This window comes from Ictalurus punctatus, chromosome 9 (assembly GCF_001660625.3).
Source record: "Ictalurus punctatus breed USDA103 chromosome 9, Coco_2.0, whole genome shotgun sequence".
NCBI lineage: Eukaryota > Metazoa > Chordata > Actinopteri > Siluriformes > Ictaluridae > Ictalurus > Ictalurus punctatus.
The window spans coordinates 14995001-15015560 of NC_030424.2; the positions used below are offsets into that span (position 1 = coordinate 14995001).

A 20560-nucleotide genomic window follows, 5' to 3' on the forward strand; every position below is an offset into this window, starting at 1 on the left:
AGGAACACAGTGGATGCAGTTTGTGAAACTGTATGTAAATGTGTGTGTGTGTGTGTGTGTGTGTGTGTGTGTGTGTGTGTGTGTGGGAGAGAGAGAGTGATAGAGACAGAGAGAGAGAGCAGGCTTGTTTGTCTTTGGGGACTCAGGTCTTTCACTATTGGCTAGATAACCGTCCCCGTGGCAACAACAGCTTAGTCGTGTGACTGACAGTTTTCCCTGGGTTACAACCACCTGCCGTGCTAAAGCACATGCTGAGAACACACACACACACACACACACACACACACACACAAACATATCTTATTGCTCTTCATATCTTTACTAACCTGTTGTTGCAACTTTCTTGTTCTGTTTTGTTCACTGAAATGCCACAACACACAGATTACAATAAGCAGTAAGTAATTCTCAATCTATTTTAGTATTTTAATCAGTAATTAAAAGAAAATTAAATATAGGACACACAGTGAAAGGCACTTTTGTGGCACTTATTAAATCTCAACAAAGAGCTTAAATTTTTTTTAGGAATACGAGCTGATCACAGATTTCAACTCATTCAGAAATCATGAACAAAATGTTCAGTTAAACACATTTCTGAACTTTTATTCCATTATTCTTATTATTATTTTTTGTTCTTGTTGCTAATTTTCACTCAACAGCTCTCTTAAGAGTGTAAGTTAGTAGCGGTCTTAAAGGCAAATTTGAATAGGTTTCCTCCTGCTCCAGACAGCTTGCTAGAACACACTCATTCATTTGCGTTCTTTTTTTTGGAAATGAGTACACCTGACGGCATGCTAGTGAACTAACAGTCCTGAACTGACATTGTAGGAAACCTCTTCAGATTTCACTGCTGCTAATACAACGAACAGTAACGCTACTGTTCACAAGCCATGTGGTTTTATTATATACGCATCATTACTGCTTGTACACTAAATTAAAATATATGACTTAACGTATGGCTATAAAACATTTGACACTATTGGATTTCATTAATTAACTATTAAAACTTCTAATTCTGTAGTTTTCCACCGGTCACAATATATTTTATTCAGTCCGTACAGGATTTTGAGTGTGATTTCTTTTCGTGATTGTTGTGGCCAAAAATGGGTGATTTTCCTGCAGCGTTTTTCTAAATTTGTGATGCACCTTGCAGAGTTTTTTGTGCTTTTATGTGAAAAACTACTTGAACTGGCAAAACTGCAGTTGCACAAAATTGTTCTGCATGGTGTTTCGCAGTGATGTTTGTTGGTAAATGAGACCTTTTTAGCTGTACTCGTGTGTGACGCAGGTGAATCGAAGAGGGCTTTGGCTGAATGCGTGTTGCGATGACGTCACATGACGCATGTCGGCCCAAATCTGTGGACAATCTGGTAATTTTGAAAAAATGGCAAGCTCTGACGATTATTGCGGAGTTTGCTTGATTTTGAGATCATTTCTGTGATGGCGAAATCCTGGAGCGACTGATTAATGTCGTCCCAAATTAGAACCAAAGTAGTGAGCGAGCTGTAGTGAACACAGTGGTAGGTGAACAGTAAAGAAAATAAAGGGCTCGGTAATTAGGTCTTAGAATATACAATAGTTCATCATTTTTGACTAAATGTGAATAATTATTAAGTGTATTGTATATTGGCTGCACACACTTCCTACACACACACACACACACACACGTCCATGAAACCCCCCACACTCTTAAGTGACTGACTGAGGGCTGGTATAATGTGTGTTTGCATGTGTGTCTGTGCGCGTGTGTGCGTGCGCGTTTGTGCGTGCGTGTGTGTACGTGTGTGTGAAATGTGTGTGCGTGTGATACATGGCTCTTACCTGCCTCCAAGGATGAAACATGACTGACAGCACACCGGATCTAAATCATCTGTCATCACGTGTCTCATGCTAAAGTGCATTCATGTGAGTTGTCTAACATGCAAATGACATGATTCATACTGTTTGTGTGTGTGTGTGTGTGTGTGTGTGTGTGTGTGTGTGTGTGTGTGTGTGTTGTCAGCTTGCTCTGATAGTCTTCTGATTTTGTTCTGCACAGCATTAAGTAAAGCCAGATGTCTTTGTTTGGACTTGACTCCACCTCATCTCTCTCTCTCTCTTTCTCTCTCTCTATCTCTCTTTCTCTCTCTCTCTCTTTCTGCAGCTGTGTGTGTGTGTGTGTGTTTGTGCTCTGCTCTATTTAAGCATCTGTGTATGTGTTCTCCAGCACCACTCTGTCTCACTGAATGTGTCCACACACACACGCTCTCTCTGTCACACACACACACACACTCTCTCTCTGTCTCACACACGCTCTCTCTCTCACACACACACTCTCAAACACACACACACTCTCTCTCTCTCTCTCTCTCTCTCTCTTTCACACACACACACACACACACACACATGCGCGCACATTATGATTCCGCAGTGTCAGTAACACAGGTTGTATTTCATCAGTTCATGTGAGCAGAAGAGGAGAAATTGAAGTTCTGTATTTATCTCTGTCTCTCATTCTCTCACTTTCTCTCTCACTTTCTACCTCTGTCTCTGAATTGATAAACTATGTATTTCTCTTTCAGCTTGCCTATATTCATGCAGCAGTTGTTTTATATATTTTTTGTGAGCATTTGTGTGTAGAATGGTGACTGAATGTACTGTATTCTCTGTGTGTGTGTGTGTGTGTGTGTGTGTGTGTGTGTGTGCATGGTTGATCCATATATGGCTTTCTTTTCAGTTGACCCTTGACCTTTGGCAGATGGTTTGAAGCACTGCCAGGGAAGCATTTGTGATTCTGCAGACCAGACAGATTGTGTGTGCGCGTGTGTATGTGTGCACGTGCCCGTGTGTATGTGTGTGTGTGTGTGTGTGTGAGAGAGAGAGAGAGCACACTGAAGCTTATCTTTAGTCCAGTTCAGGGAGTGTGATAATAGATCACATACACACACTACCACACATAGGGAGACATGACAATACTCAGCTCTTTCAGTCCTGTTCTTTGAAAAGGGGTGTGTGTGTGTGTGTGTGTGTGTGTGTGTGTGTGTGTGTGTGTGTGAGAGAGGGGGGGGGACAGAGAGAGGGACAGAGAGAGGGAGTGGGACAGCGAAAGACAGATAAAGCAACCTTTTGATTTGACAGAGAGGGAGGCAGAGAGAGAGCAGAGAGAGGGACAGAGAGAGATGCAGAGAGAGAGCAGAGAGAGGGAACAGGACAGAGAAAGACAGATAAAGCAACCTTTTGATTTGACAGAGAGAGATAGGCAGAAAGATAGGCAGGGAGAGAGGCAAAGAGAGAGAAATAGAAAGTCTATGTGCAGGTGAAGAGGAAGAGAGTTATTTTATTCGCCTCAGTTATTGTCCCAAGGGGATTCAGTCATTATGTGAGTGTGTGTGTGTGTGTGTGTGTGTGTGTGTGTGTGTGTGTGTGTGTGTGTGTGTGAGAGAGTGTTAGAGAGAGAGGGATGTGTGTTTATGCTGGAGCACTGTGCATGTCAGAATCAGAGTTATATGGAAGATGTTTTCAGTGGCCTAGATTTACGTCCTTATGAGGTGTCAAGTTAGCTGTGTGTGTGTGTGTGTGTGTGTGTGTGTGTGTGTGTGTGTGTGTGTGTGTGTGTGTGCGCGTGCATGTGATACAGAGTGGTATCTGATGGAGATGTCAGATTTTATCCCCAGCTTGCTAGGCTACACACACACTACTTAGTTAAGCATAACATCCAAGATCATCTAATAACCTGTAAGTACAGTGCTGTGAAAAAGTACTTCATTTCTTCTGTTTTTGTGTATATCTCATAACATATTGTTACACTAGACCACACTCACTACACTAGAATACACTCACTACACTACACTAGACTACACTAGAATACACTACACTACACTACACTACACTACACTACACTAGAATACACTACACTACAGTAGACTACACTCACTACACTACACTAGAATACACTCAGTACACTTCACTAGACTACACTCACTACACTATACTAGAATACACTACATTACAGTAGACTACACTCACTACACTACACTAGAATACACTCAGTACACTACACTAGAATACACTCACTACACTACACTAGACTACACTAGAATACACTACACTACACTACACTACACTACACTAGAATACACTACACTACACTACACTAGAATACACTACACTACACTACACTACACTAGAATACACTACACTACAGTAGACTACACTCACTACACTACACTAGAATACACTCAGTACACTTCACTAGAATACACTCACTACACTACACTAGAATATACTAAACTACAGTAGACTACACTACACTATAATACACTACACTAGACTTCACTACACTACACTACACCACACTACACTAGACTTCACTACACTATACTACACTCCACCAGACTGCAATACACTAGATTACACTACACTAGAATAAACTCACTACACTAGACTGCAATACACTAGACTACACTAGACTACACTAGACTACACTAGACTATACTACACTAGACTTCTCTAGACTTCACTACACTATAGTACACTACACTAGACTAGACTTCACTACACTTTACTACACTACACTACACTACACTAGACTTCACTACACTAGACTTCACTACACTATACTACACTACACTACACTAGACTACACTAGACTAGATTACACTACACTATACTACACTACACTACACTAGACTTCATTACACTACACTATACTACACTGCACTACACTAGACTACACTAGACTAGATTACACTACACTATACTACACTACACTACACTAGACTTCATTACACTACACTATACTACACTGCACTACACTAGACACTACACTATAGTACACTATGCTATACTGTACTACACTACACTACACTAGACTAGACTTCACTACACTATACTACACTACACTAGACTTCACTACACTATACTACACTACACTAGACTTTACACTACACTAGACTTCAGTACACTAGACTGCAATACACTAGATTACACTACACTATACTACACTACACTAGACTTCACTACACTATACTACACTACACTACACTACACTAGACTTCACTACACTACACTACACTACACTAGACTTCACTACACTACACTAGACTGCAATACACTAGACTTCACTACACTATACTACACTACACTAGACTGCAATACACTATGCTATACTGTCCTACACTACACTAGACTACACTACACTATACTACACTACACTACACTAGACTGCAATACACTATGCTATACTGTCCTACACTACACTAGACTACACTACACTATACTACACTACACTACACTAGACTGCAATACACTATGCTATACTGTCCTACACTACACTAGACTACACTACACTATACTACACTACACTACACTAGACTGCAATACACAAGATTACACTACACTAGAATAAACTCACTACGCTACACTAGACTACAATACACTGGACTTCACTACACTTCACTAGACTACACTACACTACACTACACTAGACTTCACTACACTACACTAGACTTCACTACACTACACTAGACTTCACTACACTATACTACACTACACTACACTACACTAGACTTCACTACACTACACTACACTAGACTGCAATACACTAGACTTCACTACACTATACTACACTACACTACACTATACTACACTACACTACACTACACTAGACTGCAATACACTAGACTTCACTACACTACACTACACTACACTACACTATACTACACTACACTACACTACACTAGACTGCAATACACTAGACTTCACTACACTACACTACACTACACTACACTACACTACACTACACTAGACTGCAATACACTAGACTTCACTACACTATACTACACTACACTACACTATACTACACTACACTACACTACACTAGACTGCAATACACTAGACTTCACTACACTACACTACACTACACTATACTACACTACACTACACTACACTAGACTGCAATACACTAGACTTCACTACACTACACTACACTAGACTAGACTGCAATACATTAGATTACACTACACTAGAATAAACTCACTACGCTACACTAGACTACAATACACTAGACTTCACTACACTACACTACACTACACTACACTATACTACACTGCACTACACTAGACTACACTACACTATGCTATACTGTACTACACTACACTAGACTACACTAAACCAGACTACACTATACTACACTAGACTACACTACACTACACTGCACTACACTGCACTAGACTAGACTAGACTAGACTACACTACACTAGACTAAACTACACTGCACTACACTAGAGTATACTACACTACACTCACTACTCCCTATCAGAGTTCTGTAATCTCACACACACTGTAGTGTCTCTACTAACCAGCCTGAGAGAGGGAGCTGAGAGAAATACACACACACTTTCTCTACTGCTCAGTGAATTATTGATCAGAGAGGCCTGTGTGTGTGTGTGTGTGTGTGTGTGTGTGTGTGTGTGTGTGTGTGTGTGTGTTTGTGCGAGTGTGTGCTTGTGTGCGCGCGCGTGTGAGCATGTGTTTTGAGAATTCAATCTCATGTCCTTAGCCCCATGTCCAAAGATGAGTTCACACTGAGAGAGAGAGAGAGAGAGTGTGCATGTGTGTGAGTGTGTGTGTGCGCGTGTGTGTTTAAATGCTGATGCTATAAGCACTTTTCTGCCCAAGTGTTGGCAGTTGTCCAAGCTGAAATCTGATGCCTCTGAATGTTTCCCTCCCACAAGCCTGGAGGAAGTGTTTACACTCTGTGTGTGTGTGTGTGTGTGTGTGTGTGTGTGTGTGTGTGTGTGTGTGTGTGTGTGTGTAATGTTTCTCTCCTGCAGGCTAGAGTTTACTGAGTGAGAAATGAGGCAGTCTGTCAATAAGAGATACTGTGTATGTGTGTGTGTGTGTGTGTGTGTGTGTGTGTGTGTGTGTGTGTGTGTGTGTGTGTGTGTTGCAGATGACTTGGAGGTGTGTGAGTCTCTGTGTATTTATACACGTGTATGTGTATATGTGTGAAAAAACTAGCATGACCTGTTACAGCTTGTCTGTGGTTCATAGCCCAATAAACATACACACATACACACACACACACACACACACATACACACACACACACACACACACACGTGTTCCCTTGTGGGTGACTCCTTTCTTCTGTGTGTGTGTGTGTGTGTGTGGACAGAAGGGAGGTCGGGCAGGACAATATTTCATTGCAAATACCACACACACACACACACACACACACACACACACACACACACGGGGACTATAAAGCTGTAACCCACATTATTATAACACGTGCAAAGGAAAATATTCAGCGTGAACAATGACTACATAATACAGCACTCTCACTTAACATTCACAGCACAGATGAAGCTCTTTCTCTGTATTTGTGTGTGTGTGATATTTCAAATGGTAGTCAGACTGGTTCTTATGACTAATGATCTCCTCTAAATGAATAATTGCTGTTTTCCTTTTACTCCCTCTATACACACGCGCACACACACACACACTGAGGCATATACACTAATCAGTGATAATGGGAAGAGAGCATGTAAATCACCTCAGGGTCATGCATCCTTAGACCAGAGAGAGACGGAAAGTGTGTGTATCTGTGTACATGTGTGTATGTGTGTGTGTGTGTGTGTGTGTGTGTGTGTGTGTGTGTGTGTGTCTGTGTGTGTGTGCGTGGGGGGGAATAAAGAGAAGAAGAAGAGGAAAGGTTATTGTGGTTAGAGGTGCAGAGGGCTATAAAAGAGGAAGATGAATTTGAGAGTGAGAACTCTGTGTGTATGCATGTGTGTTGAAGGTTGTTGAGGGTGGACAGACAATCAGCCAGACAGAAGCTGATGAGAAGAGAGGGGGTGTGGGAGGGTAGGGAATGAGCAAGAGACCACGAGAGAGAGAGAGAGGCATAGAGAGAGAGAGAGAGAGAGAGAGAGAGAGAGAGAGAGAGAGAGAGAGAAAGAGAGATGGAGCTGATGGTAGCATAGCAACTCAAGCTTTCACTTCTCTCTCTCACGCTCTTTCTATCTCTATCTGTCTCTCTCTCCTTGTCTCTCCTTCTTTTTCTCTCTCTGTCATGATCTTGACCAATGACAGCATCCCTGCAATATATTATACACTATTCTTCTCCTTCTCCATCAGTTGAGGGTGAGACAAATCTGTCGCCTACACACACACACACACATACGCACACATCAATGCGTTTATTAATGCGTGAAGTTAGCTTGCCAGAGGACACAGATAAACAGTGAAAGTGTGAGGGCTGGACTCTATATTCTGACAGTCCATATATGTCCAGTTAATATCATCAGTGTCCAGATTAGTTTCGCATGCTTGCCTCACACTAGTTGATAAATAAGACGACTGCAAAGATTTGACACATTCAGACAGATAGCATTAGTTTAATAAAGAGCGTTGACTGATTCCTTTTCTGTTTCCTGCTGGTCTAAGCTTCTTTGTGTACAGAAGACAGGAGATGAGTAGCTGTATATTACTGACCGAATGCTTTTATGCTTACTGATAATCGCCCATGAATATTATGAGTGTTATGAGAATATTATGAGTAAGGATGTCTGAGGGTTTTAGTTCATATTGATGTGTTGCTCTTTCTCTTCTCTATTAGGTTTATTATACAGTTGAAGTCCTACGTTTACATATTCCATGCAGAATCTGCAAAATGTTAATTTATAATTTTTTGAAAGTAGGATTATAAAAATCCCATGTTGTTTTTTATTTAGTTCTGCCCTGAATAATCTATTTCACATAACAGATGTTTACATCTAGTCCACAAGACACAATAATAACTGAATTTACACAAATGAACCAGATCAAAAGTTTACATACGCTCGATTCTTAACACTGTGCGTCATTACCTGGATGATCAACGACTGTTTTTATGTTTTGTGATAGTTGTTCATGAGTCCCTTGTTTGTCCTGAGCAGTTAAACTTCCCACTGTTCTTCAGAAAAATCCTCCAGGTCCTGCACATTATTTACTTTTCCAGCATCTTCTGCATATTTGACCCATTTCCAACAGCAGCTATATGATGTTGAGATCCATCTTTTCACACTGAGGACAGCTGAGGGAATCGTACACAACTATTACAAAAGGTGCAAACATTCACTGATGCTCAAGAAGGCAACATGGTACATTAAGAGCCAGGGTGTGTAAACTTTTGAACTGGATGATCGGTGTAAACTGTTATTTGAAGTGTTATCTATAGTTATGTGAAATAGCTTATTCAGGGCAGTACTAAATAAAAAAAACTAAAATGTTTATTCAATTTTTATGATCCCTCTTAATTAATTTATTTATTTTTAAATATTAATATTTTGCCGATTCTGCAAGGCGTATGTAAAACTTGTGATCTCAACTGTAAGTGTCCCTGTGTCAAGTGACTTTTTAATAAAGCCATGACTATGTATATGTCCACATGGCAATAATCTGTCAGTATGCCCTGTATACCTCAGCTGCACACAGTAGTGCCTCTGCATTTGGATACACACTCCCTAAGTGGGCAGCATTTGCATGTTCCTGAGATAAAAACAGATTCTTATTAGGTTCTTTGTTTTGAACAAGGTCAGCAGCACATGTAGATTAAAGTTTGATGCATGTGAATTAAAGAGAGCTTTGGCTGAATGTGTGTTGTGATGACATCACATCACGCATCTCGGCCCAAATCTGTGGAAAATCTACGGTAATTTTAAGAAATTGCAGGCTCCTCCGGATACCAGAGGTAACCAGAGGAAACCCACGTAAACACTATGAAAATATCCCAAACTGCACCCAGACAGTAAACCGAGCTCAGGATCGAACCCAGGACCCTGGAGCTGTGACGCAGCAACGCTCCACCGTATCGCCCAAGTGTATTATAGACATGTACACACCTTAATCACACTATTAAGGTCCTGTGGGAGTGTTCACCGCATTATGCGACAGGACATGTACACACACAGCAGTGCTCAACTGTTTGACGGCAAACAAGAGAGCACGGCTGCGTCCGAAACCACGTACTTACCTACTGTATAGTAAGCATAATACATGTATTTCTATATACTATATAGTAGGTAACGATGTGGTTTGGGAAGCAGCTCACGGCTTCAAGCAGTCGTCTATTAGCACGTATCGCATGACAAATAATTAACTGCACCTGAAGCTTTCGTAAAATTAATAATGAAACACCCAAACCTGTATACGGTACCATAACAAAGACGAACTGTATGTTGATGCGTGAAATTCTGTAGGGTACGTCGGACGGCGTGGCGTGGGGACGTAATGACGTGTGCTGTTAATCGATCTATGTTCTATAACGTGTAAAACAGGAACATGAAAGGAGTATTCTAAAAGCGACTCATGTAAACACCTTAATCACAATATTGTCTTATTCAGAATAAGGTCAATAATTAGATTACTGCTGTCCATGTAAACGTAGTCAATGCATTGCAAACGATTTACGTGACATTTGTGTAAAAATAATGTGCTGTTATCAGTATAGCTGTGATTTATATTTTGGCTTAACAAACCTAGTTTGATTATTGCTGCATTAGTTACAGAAGTGTTACCAAGCAACACATTACCTGTTTTCCAACTCAGGCTAGTTTCTATCAATGTTCCTCATTTACACATCCCTTCTTCCTTCTCTTCCTTATCTGACAACTATTCATAATATCAATCTAATATTTTCATAAACATATTCATCAGTATGAATTTGATGTAATCAGCGATTACATCGGCATGCCTGAAGCGCACTGATATACACTGTATATCAACTGTACAGTACAGTGTACCACTGCTGTTATGCTGGATCTCAGCACTCATGGGATGCCGCTTATCTAGTCAAATTACTTAACCATATTAGTTGATTAAAAATAATAGTAACAAATGGATATCTTATAGATTCTGCTTTTATGTTGTTTTCCCAATCACATTTACATTAAAAACACAATGTGGTCAGTAATCTTCTGAAACATCTGAGAATTAGGTGTATATTGCTGCGTTTGAGGTGATGCCGCAACATGCAATTCCCACCACACCTTGACTTGAAATTTCAACTCATTAACTTGGGTTAGTCTTCTCAACTATTACTATATACTATATATTACTGCTAATATATATGCACCGATACTAAATTTCTCAGCCGATACCGATAACCGATTATTCAGAGTGATATCGGCCGATAACCGATACAGATAGTTCTGCCTTTTATGCCTTCTTTTAAATGAATAATAATTAATTCCACAATTCTGACAGAAATGCAAATAAAAACTTTATTCTTTCCTTTTCAACAAGTTGTTTCACAGTAACTGGTCTCATAAACAGAAAACACATTACTCTAATTAACATGAACACATGAAATAAATTCTGAAGATTAAAGTAGGATTTCTTAACTTATTGAATGTTATTCATTCATATTAACATTGACTGAATTTTTAAAAAAAAACCTCCTGTTAGTCTCACATTCACTCACCACAAACAAAAGCATTTCTACTTCACTGAACATCAAACTGGTAATATATAATATCAACTTTTTTATATATTAACATGAACTAGACATGAAATATACTACTCAAGTATATATTTCTGTGCAATATATAGCTTTTTTGTCAACTCCTCTTCATGTAAATCTTTCAACCGTGTACTTGTGCTTTATAGACTCTACGCTGAAACTCCCGCTTCACCGCTGCAGCGTCCAGTGTAAACATTTAGCAGTACAGAGATTACAGAGATTACAAACTGCAGTTTTGTCATCAGTCCACACAAGAGATATCATCTTTACACACAGCACAAAATCGATGTGTTTTCCCGCCCTCTTTTGATTGACAGGATATAATCGGCCCTGTTCATTGGATGTTTTTAAACTATCAGCCAATAACGTGAAAAATTGCTTTTATCGGCCGATACCGATTATTTTCCGATACGTCGGTACATCTCTACTATATACTGTATATATTACTATGTATTATATACTAGTTCCTTCCCCGTTTATGGAGTGACATCAAACCAACATGAGTTAAATGAGTTTCTAACAGAACTTTGTTAAATCTATAATAAATATCGCTGTTTTAAGAAGGCAGTCATCAACATTAGAGTCATCATTAATGTTAGCCGGTTAGCTTGCTGCAAAGATACTTGCAATTGTCTGCTGTAGTTGCTGTGCTGCAATTTAAGTCCAAATGTTGCATGAAGGTTTGAAGTTCACTATAGTAGTACCAGTAACCACTCAGAACTGTAAAAGTACGCTTAAAGTAGCTTTTTATGAGCTTTACATTCTCTGACAGTTCAAATAAAATACACACGTTCGTGGAGGCATTCATGTTTTGCTTTGTTTTCCCACTCCGCACATTGTACGTGCCAGGGTGGGTAATGATGTCATTAAAACTTGCAGACTATCACTTAAAAGGCAACATGAATACAGTATATGATAACGTGGCAATTAGGCTTGTGCGATATTGATTTTTCCCCTGCTTGTGATTTTCTTGTGTGTGTGTGTGTGTGTGTGTGTGTGTGTGTGTGTGTGTGTGTGTGTGTGTGTGTGTGTGTGTTAGTGATACCTGTGACATCTCAACCTTCCTGTCTGTGTGTGTATGTTAGGTGTGTGTGGAGTGGGACGGCGAGCCGGCAGCAGAGTGTAGATGGAGGAGGCTCAGGGAGGAGTGGGAGGTGTTTGTGCTGGAACACGAGCTGGTATGGGCCAAGAGGAACAGCACCTCACAGGAGAACAGCTCTCCACAGCCTGCACTGGTAGGTCTCTCTCTCTCTCTCTCTCTCTCTCTCTCTCTCTCTCTCTCTCTCTCACACACACACACACACACACACACACACTTTCCAACACTATTTGTACTGCAGCTGCTTAGAGAGACAGCGTTTAAAGGATCATTATTGATTTTCTTCTGCACTTTTTGTTTTTCTTTGGTTTTTCCACTTCCTGACTTTGGGAATTTGTATGATTTAAACAGTTCTGAAGGCTGCTTTTGATTAGTTGTAAATATGTGTGTGTGTGTGTGTGTGTGTGTGTGTGTGTGTGTGCATATTTGTGTGTGTGTGTATTTGTGTGTATTTATGTGTGTGTGTGTCTGTGTGTATTTTGATAGTTGTCAAAGCATAAAAGGTTTTCTGTCACCTGACTCCCACTCTGGAGTGAGTCATCCTTCTCTCCCTAAATCTCTCTCTCACACACACACACACACACACACACACACACACACACACACACACACACACACACACAGGCTATAGAGAGAGAGAGAGAAAGCAGATTGAGCTCTTGGCTTTTCCAGCTCGGCGTGCCGAGCTCCTACTCTCTGAGGAGATTTTGTGTATCTGTGTCCTGCAATAGTGCTCCTTCTACAGGATTTGGGCTCGCTTATGTAACCATGCCACCTGGTTATGTATGTTACCGTGGTTACAGGCTAGGTGTGTGTTACTATGGGTTACAGTGTGTAAGATGGAGTAACCATGGGTAATGAGTAGTAATGAACTCCCTGGGTCTGCCAAGTTAAAAGAAATAGACACGAATGCATGTATGTTATATGATCGTATATGTGATGACTAAAACCCTCAACCTCAAAACTTGAATTTGGGTGCTATTTTTCAAGCATAACTTGCTGATTAATGCCAGAGTGTGTGTGTGGTGGGGGATAAACAAACAAATAGATTACATATACTAATTTAACTAGAGACCTAGACTATACTGTCATTCTGTCTATATTCATCATTTACCTTCTGGATGTTTTCTCTTTTAATGCCATTCATTCTCTGCAGTAGCCTGATAGCTCTATACGTAACACCTTGTATGGTTCAAGTCAGGGGTGTCCAAGCTTATCCAGAAAGAGCCGGTGTGGGTGCAGGTTTTCATTCCAATCAAACTGGACACCCCTGTACTAAATGATTGTGGGTTTTGGTCTGTTGGCATTCTAAATAACTCTGCAATCCACCGTACTCTGAATTTGTACAAGCCTGACCTCCGACACGCAAAAATGCAATATAATGCTCATTTAGCTCAGAAGTCCACATCATCCACCTTGTCCAAGTTCTCTGACCTAAACAAACCTAATGTCACACCTTTATGGCAGCACACAGTGAATGGTAAACAGGAATCCATTTGCATTATTTTCTTCGTATACTAACACTTGATTTTACTTGATTTGACAAGACAGTTAACCTACATTTTGCATCATTTATCTTTGTTAATAGCACAGTAATAATACATGTAGATCTTATTAACATGTTTATTAATTTCAGAGAGTAGACATATATGACTCAGGCTTCGACTCAACTTTCTGAGTGCAGAGGACAGCGGATTGCAACATAAAAGTGAGCAGACGTGAAGTGAAGTCTCTGTGGGTATTACATTACCACTAAAATACTGACATCAAATATAGTGACTGAGAAAACCCGAAATATATTTTCAGCCAATTGTGCCAGCCAGCTGGTTATTTCTACCACTAAAAATCACTATAAAACCTGTAAGTGAAATCTAATTGTGTGCCATTACAAAAACCTCACTGTGCTACACTGCACACAGTTGGTTCTTAAAGGGAGTGAGAGAAGCTGATTTGATTGGATATTGCAGCAGCACATTTACACTCAGCTTTTATTCATTTATTCATGAAAACCCAAACCCTGAGTTACATTACCACTTGTGCACCTTATTCCAACAATTCCAACAATGCACCAGTCTTATGCCTTGTTTTTGCCTGAGCACTCTGATGACAGAATTAAAGCCTAATATACAGTTGAGCTCATAAGTTTATATATGCCTTGCAATCACCTTGATCTTCATTTGGTTTAAAGATCTTTTTTTCATTTAGTACTGCCCTTCAGAACATAATGTATTTACATGTTTCCCAGAAGAGACAAAATAATAACAATTTACACAAATCATACAGCTCAAGTTTACAACCCCCGGCTCTTAACGTGCCGTGTTGCCTTCTTGAGCATCAGTGAATGTTTGCACCTTTTGTAATAGTTGTGTACGATTCCCTCAGTGTGAAAAGATGGATCTCAACATCATATAGCTGCTGTTGGAAATGGGTCAAATAAGCAGAAGATGCTGGAAAAGTAAATAATGTGCAGGACCTGGAGGATTTTTCTGAAGAACAGTGGGAAGTTTAACTGCTCAGGACAAACAAGGGCCTCATGAACAACTATCACAAAACATAAACACAGTCGTTGATCATCCAGGTAACGACACACAGTATTAAGAATCGAGCGTATGTAAACTTTTGATCTGGTTCATTTGTGTAAATTCAGTTATTATTGTGTCTTGTGGACTAGATGTAAACATCTGTTATGTGAAATAGATTATTCAGGGCAGAACTAAATAAAAAACAACATGGGATTTTTATAATCCTACTTTTTTTTAATGATTAACATTTTGCAGATTCTGCAAAGCATATGTAAACTTATTTTATTTATTTTTCCCTGATCTCTGTTTTTTTTATAATCTCCCCACTCTGTTTCTGTCAGGTGTGGGAGATGGGCTTTTGGCCAGTCACATTTTGTTCTCTGATATTTCTAAGTGAAGCGTGTCTGCGTTCCTCGTCTCTGAGCTTTCCGATTTTTGTGTGAGTTTGCCAGTAGTTTAATTGAAAAAAATATATAATTATCACTAGGCAATTGATTGTATGTGGTGGGTGGACATTTTCATTTGCATCATCTCCAAAGGGCTTCTAGCAGGCCTTGTTTTACCCAGCCATGCTTTCATGTACCACGTTGACACGTTTGTGTTGAGAGTGTGAACCGTGAGAGTAAATAAAAAAAAAAAAAACTTACCTATCCATTGTAGTATTTTGCTATTCGATGGAGAAATAAGGGAGTTACAGTAAAGAATGACTGATTAGTGCCTCTCATTATTTAGCTGCATTGCTTTGTCACACTGTTGTATAGTGTTGTAAGTTTCAAATTATTGAGGGTTCACATTTGTCTATAATTGTGACTAAAATCTGTCATCTGTCCTGAAACAACCTTAATGCAAACCTTTAGTTTAAAAACAATCAGATTTGTGCCACTTCATGTGAACGTATTGTGAACGTAGCTTTTAGCCGGTTTTACACTCTACGAATCCAGCCGTCTTTTACTTTGGTTATTGCTTGTATCATCGCACTGTACGAGATGATCCCAATAAGAACTCTGTATCAGACTGTGTGATAACGTGCTCTACATGTCAGAGTAAACAATGAATATAGTTGCTGTGGTCTGCAGTGGGTGCACAGCGACTCAGCACACGTTTATAGCTCCTCAATTAGAAAGTATAAAAATAGTTTTACGTTGTGTTAATAGAAATAAACTCTGAAGAAGGTTTTATTTGTCATATATACATTACAGCATTACAGCACAGTGAAATTGTTTTCTTTTCTTATACCAGCTTGTTAGGAAGCTGGAGCCAGAGCGTAGGGTCAGCCATGATACTGCACCCCTGGAGCAGATAGAGTTAAGGGCTTTGTTCAAGGGCCCAACGGTGGCAGCTTGATGGTGCTGTGGCTTGAACCCCCGACCTTCTGATCAATAACACAGAGCCTTAAGCGTTAAGTCTCTATTTCCTGTGTCCTCTATTTCTTTCCATGTTGCATCTTATTTTGTCCTGTTATGACATAAATACGATGAGATATTATATAAAGGCATTCTGTCCGCACTTCAACAAACCGCTCTTCTTTTAAATCCACTGTCTTTTGTTTAGGTTTTGCCATCACCACTACCATGTTTGTAGAGTTTTTTGTAATCATATGCCATCCTCCTAGGGCTGTGACGGTGGCCATGACAACCGCTCCACTGTGGTGGTAGTTTGCCACCACGGTGGTGGGAGTGCCAACTGCAGTGGTGTCACATCACACGCCACGTTAATGTTTCTGCTTGAGTGGGCACTCTGACAAGTACAAAGTACAACATTTTGTAGTAATACTACTACTACTACTACTACTACTACTAATAATAATAATAATAAAATTGCTATTTTAATTTGTATTTATAGCCTACCATATAGCGGGAGAATTTATACTAATACACAAATTATGTAATCATAATCAAACACCTTATACTGTGTTGTCATAGTTGGGCTCGGTTTTGTTTGAGTGCTCAAAATCCAGTCAGGCGACTTCTGCAATTTTACTTCGGGTTCTGCCGCACTGACGGATCAGTGATCTGGGAACATTTTGGATTTGTGCCTAACGATAGAGGTGAATCAATAAATTTGGATGAAGCCATATGTCAGCTTTGTGGGGGGAAAAAATAAGTGTTAAACAGGCAAACATTAGCCTACAAATCCCATCTCCATGCATGTCACCCAACCGCATTTTTTTTAGTTTATTTAGTATTTAATGTTTTAACATATTATTTAGGTTACCATCTTACTGGTATTCCTTTCAAAGTTTTATAGGCTTGTGCTATACTTCACTTGTAAAAAAAACTAAATAAAGTATTCCTCACGAAACGTGTAAAAATGTTTAACTCTATTTATTTATTAGCCACTTCTTCTCCTTCTCCTCTTGCGTGCAATCACGGTGATACCGTATCCTCCAGCACCCCCAGACTGTTCCTCATTGCAACAACACGACACAACAAGGCTATGTTGAGTTGTTTCACTGATGGAAGTGCTAAAATTAACCCTTGTTCGATTTTTTTATATTACCACCACCGCTCACCACGGTGGTTTGGTCATTGGTGGTAAAAAGGTGCCACCATCAAAGCTCTACTTCCTCCTGTTGGTGGATTTTAGATGAATGTCATACATAGTAGCGCTCACACTCTGACTTTAAGCAAATTAGCAGAACTTTCTCATTAGCTGCCTTTGGTCACAGGCACTAAATCATCTGCCAGTGAGCACGTCACATGCTTTCTAAGACCCCCAATCCCAATCTCAACTCACAACCAAAGATTATCCTATGTATGATTGTGTTTGTGACAGAAAAATTGAGCCAAATATCATACAGTGTAAACTCTGCTTTGGTGGTATAACTATATTTTTGGTCACCAGCTGATGTCCAGATGCTAGTGTTGAATTGTTAACGTTAATGGCTGTTTGTATGAGGTTGATAAACAGTGTCCCATTTTTATTGCAAGAAGGTGTTGAGGAATAGCTTCTGTCACACTCTATTTAATCTGTTTGATTTAAAATAGTTTTCTCAGAGATAAAGGCCACACTGAAGACCTGCATTGCCCGGCCCATTGCTGCTTATGGCCATTTACATGGTAAATGGTGTAACCGTGGCAACCAGCCTCTATTTGGTCAACGGACTGCAGAGATAAGAGAGTAGGCCAATGTTTTGTGTGCGTGTGTGTGTGTGTGTGTGTGTGTGTGTGTGCGCACCCTTACTTGACATTCTGCTCACTGTTTGTGTGTGGTCGTGCTTTTGTTTGATGAAAACAGGAGAAGTGTGTGCATGTTTGTGTATCAAGAATGGAAGTGTGTGCGTAAGAGAGAGAGCGGTGGTCAATTTCAGTACTGCTTTCTGTGCAAGTGCAGATGGGAAAAAGATAGTGAAAGAGAACGGAGAGAAGAAAAGCATGGATAGATAGAACATGGGAGAGAACACTGACTGGAATAAAGAGAGAAAGACAGGGAAAAATTGCAAGTGAGACAAAAGGGGATGGGTTGAGTTAAATGGGCGCAGAGAGAAAGAGAGAAAAAGAAAATATGAGGAGTGAGAGAGAGACAGACTGTGGGGAAAGAGAGAGTGAGAGTGAGAGAGAGAGGCCTGAAAGAGAGAGGGAGGGTGAGAGGCTCTGGTGCAGATTTTACACAGCATGTACTGATCTCTCTTTTATCATTTATCTAGCGCACACACGCAGACATACACACACACACACACACATACGCGCGCGCGCGCACTCCTCCACCTCTTCCTCTCTCTCTCTCTTTCTGTCTCACACACTTTTACACTCAGTTTTTTCCCTTTATTTCTTATCTCATTTTCTCTTTAATGTCTCAATTAAAGCCAAACACACACACATATACGTGCACACACACTCATGCTGTACTATACACACACACACACACACACTCATACTGCACTATGTACACACACATTCACTCATACGCACACACACTCATACTGCACTATACACACACACATACACACAAACTCATATACGCACACACACACATACTGCACTACACACACACACTCATACTGCACTATATATGTGTGTGTGTGTGTGAATATATATATACACACACACATGCACATACATGCACACACACTCAAACGCACTTGCACTATACACACACACACTCATATACGCACACACACTCATACTGCACTACACACACACACACACACACACACACAACCACACTCCTCCACCTCTTTCTCTCTCACACACTTTTACACTCAGTTTTTTCCCCTTATTTCTTCTGTCCTTTTCTGTTGTATATCTCACTTAAAGCCCCCCCCCTCCACACACACACACACACACACAAACACTCATATACGCACACAGTCATACTGCACTACATACACACACACACACATACACACACACACATGCACACACACACATGCAAGCACAGTCCCCCCCCAAAAAAAACACACGGTGTCAGACTAATGTTTAGTGACACCACTTAAGTAAAAAAGCATGGTTTGTCTTTCTGAGCTGTGTGAAGTATTACAGTCTCTCTCTCACACACACACACACACACACACACACACACACACACACACACACACTCGCACACAAGAGAGAGAGAGAGAGAGTCTACAGTTTGCTGTCTGTCCATCAAACAAGGACAAATGAAAAGACAGAGGCGATTAGTAAATGCACGCTTTGTTTTAGTTTAAGTGTAAGCGTGCAGTAATCACTCAGCAGTGTTGAACAACATACTTAAAATTTTTGCACCCCTTTCTTTCTTCAAGCGGTGTACCTCTGTTTTACAGTACTACAAAACAGAATTTCATGTTAATTATTTTTTTCCCCAAGCCATTCCATTCCATACATGGCCTAAATATTACAATAATTAGGTCTTAAGTCAGATGTTAACTATGTTTATTAGCAAGCTCAGAGGTTTGCAACCCCACTGAAATGTGCAAGGTGTCATAAAAGTCATGTTCAGCTTGCCAAGATGTGCTCAGTTCCATCAGACTCGAACCTTCAAGCAGCTGCGGTGACGAGTCAAGTTCAGTTTAAACAACTATTACAAGACCCAAATCAGGAAATATCACCCTGTCACTGAGCTGGAGAAGGATATAACCAGATACGGTGTCAGAGTGTTTAGGAATGTCATTACTAACAATAAAAACCATTTAGAAATGCAGCACAAACACAGAGATACAGCCAAGGAGTACAAACACAAACAAACAGCCATAGAGGCAAGGGGAAGAAAAGTCCACATTTATTTCACAAAAATGATTTTACTGTTTAACATGTTTCATGTTAAATATCATAAAATATATCACATGACCATCATGAAAGGAGTTTATAAAGCTGTTCTGAAGAGAGCAGAAATTAACTTTAAGATGTTTTGTGTTGGTGTGTGTGGGTGTGGGTCTGTGTGTGTGGGTCTGTGTGTGTGGGTCAGTCTATGTGTGGGCCTGTGTGTCCCTCTGTGTGTGGTGGGGTGTGTGTGGTTGTGTGTCGGTGTCGGTCGGTG

The 20560-nt window shown here is 40.1% G+C and overlaps 1 protein-coding gene across 1 annotated transcript in view; it reads left to right on the forward strand.

Annotated features, from left to right (window-relative positions):
* jmjd1ca (jumonji domain containing 1Ca) overlaps positions 1-20560 on the forward strand; it is a 71531-nt gene that overhangs the window by 3619 nt on the left and 47352 nt on the right. The window contains exon 2 of the mRNA XM_017476719.3: positions 12568-12717. Coding sequence (XP_017332208.2) covers positions 12568-12717 — 150 coding nt within the window. The remainder of the gene's footprint in view (positions 1-12567; positions 12718-20560) is intronic.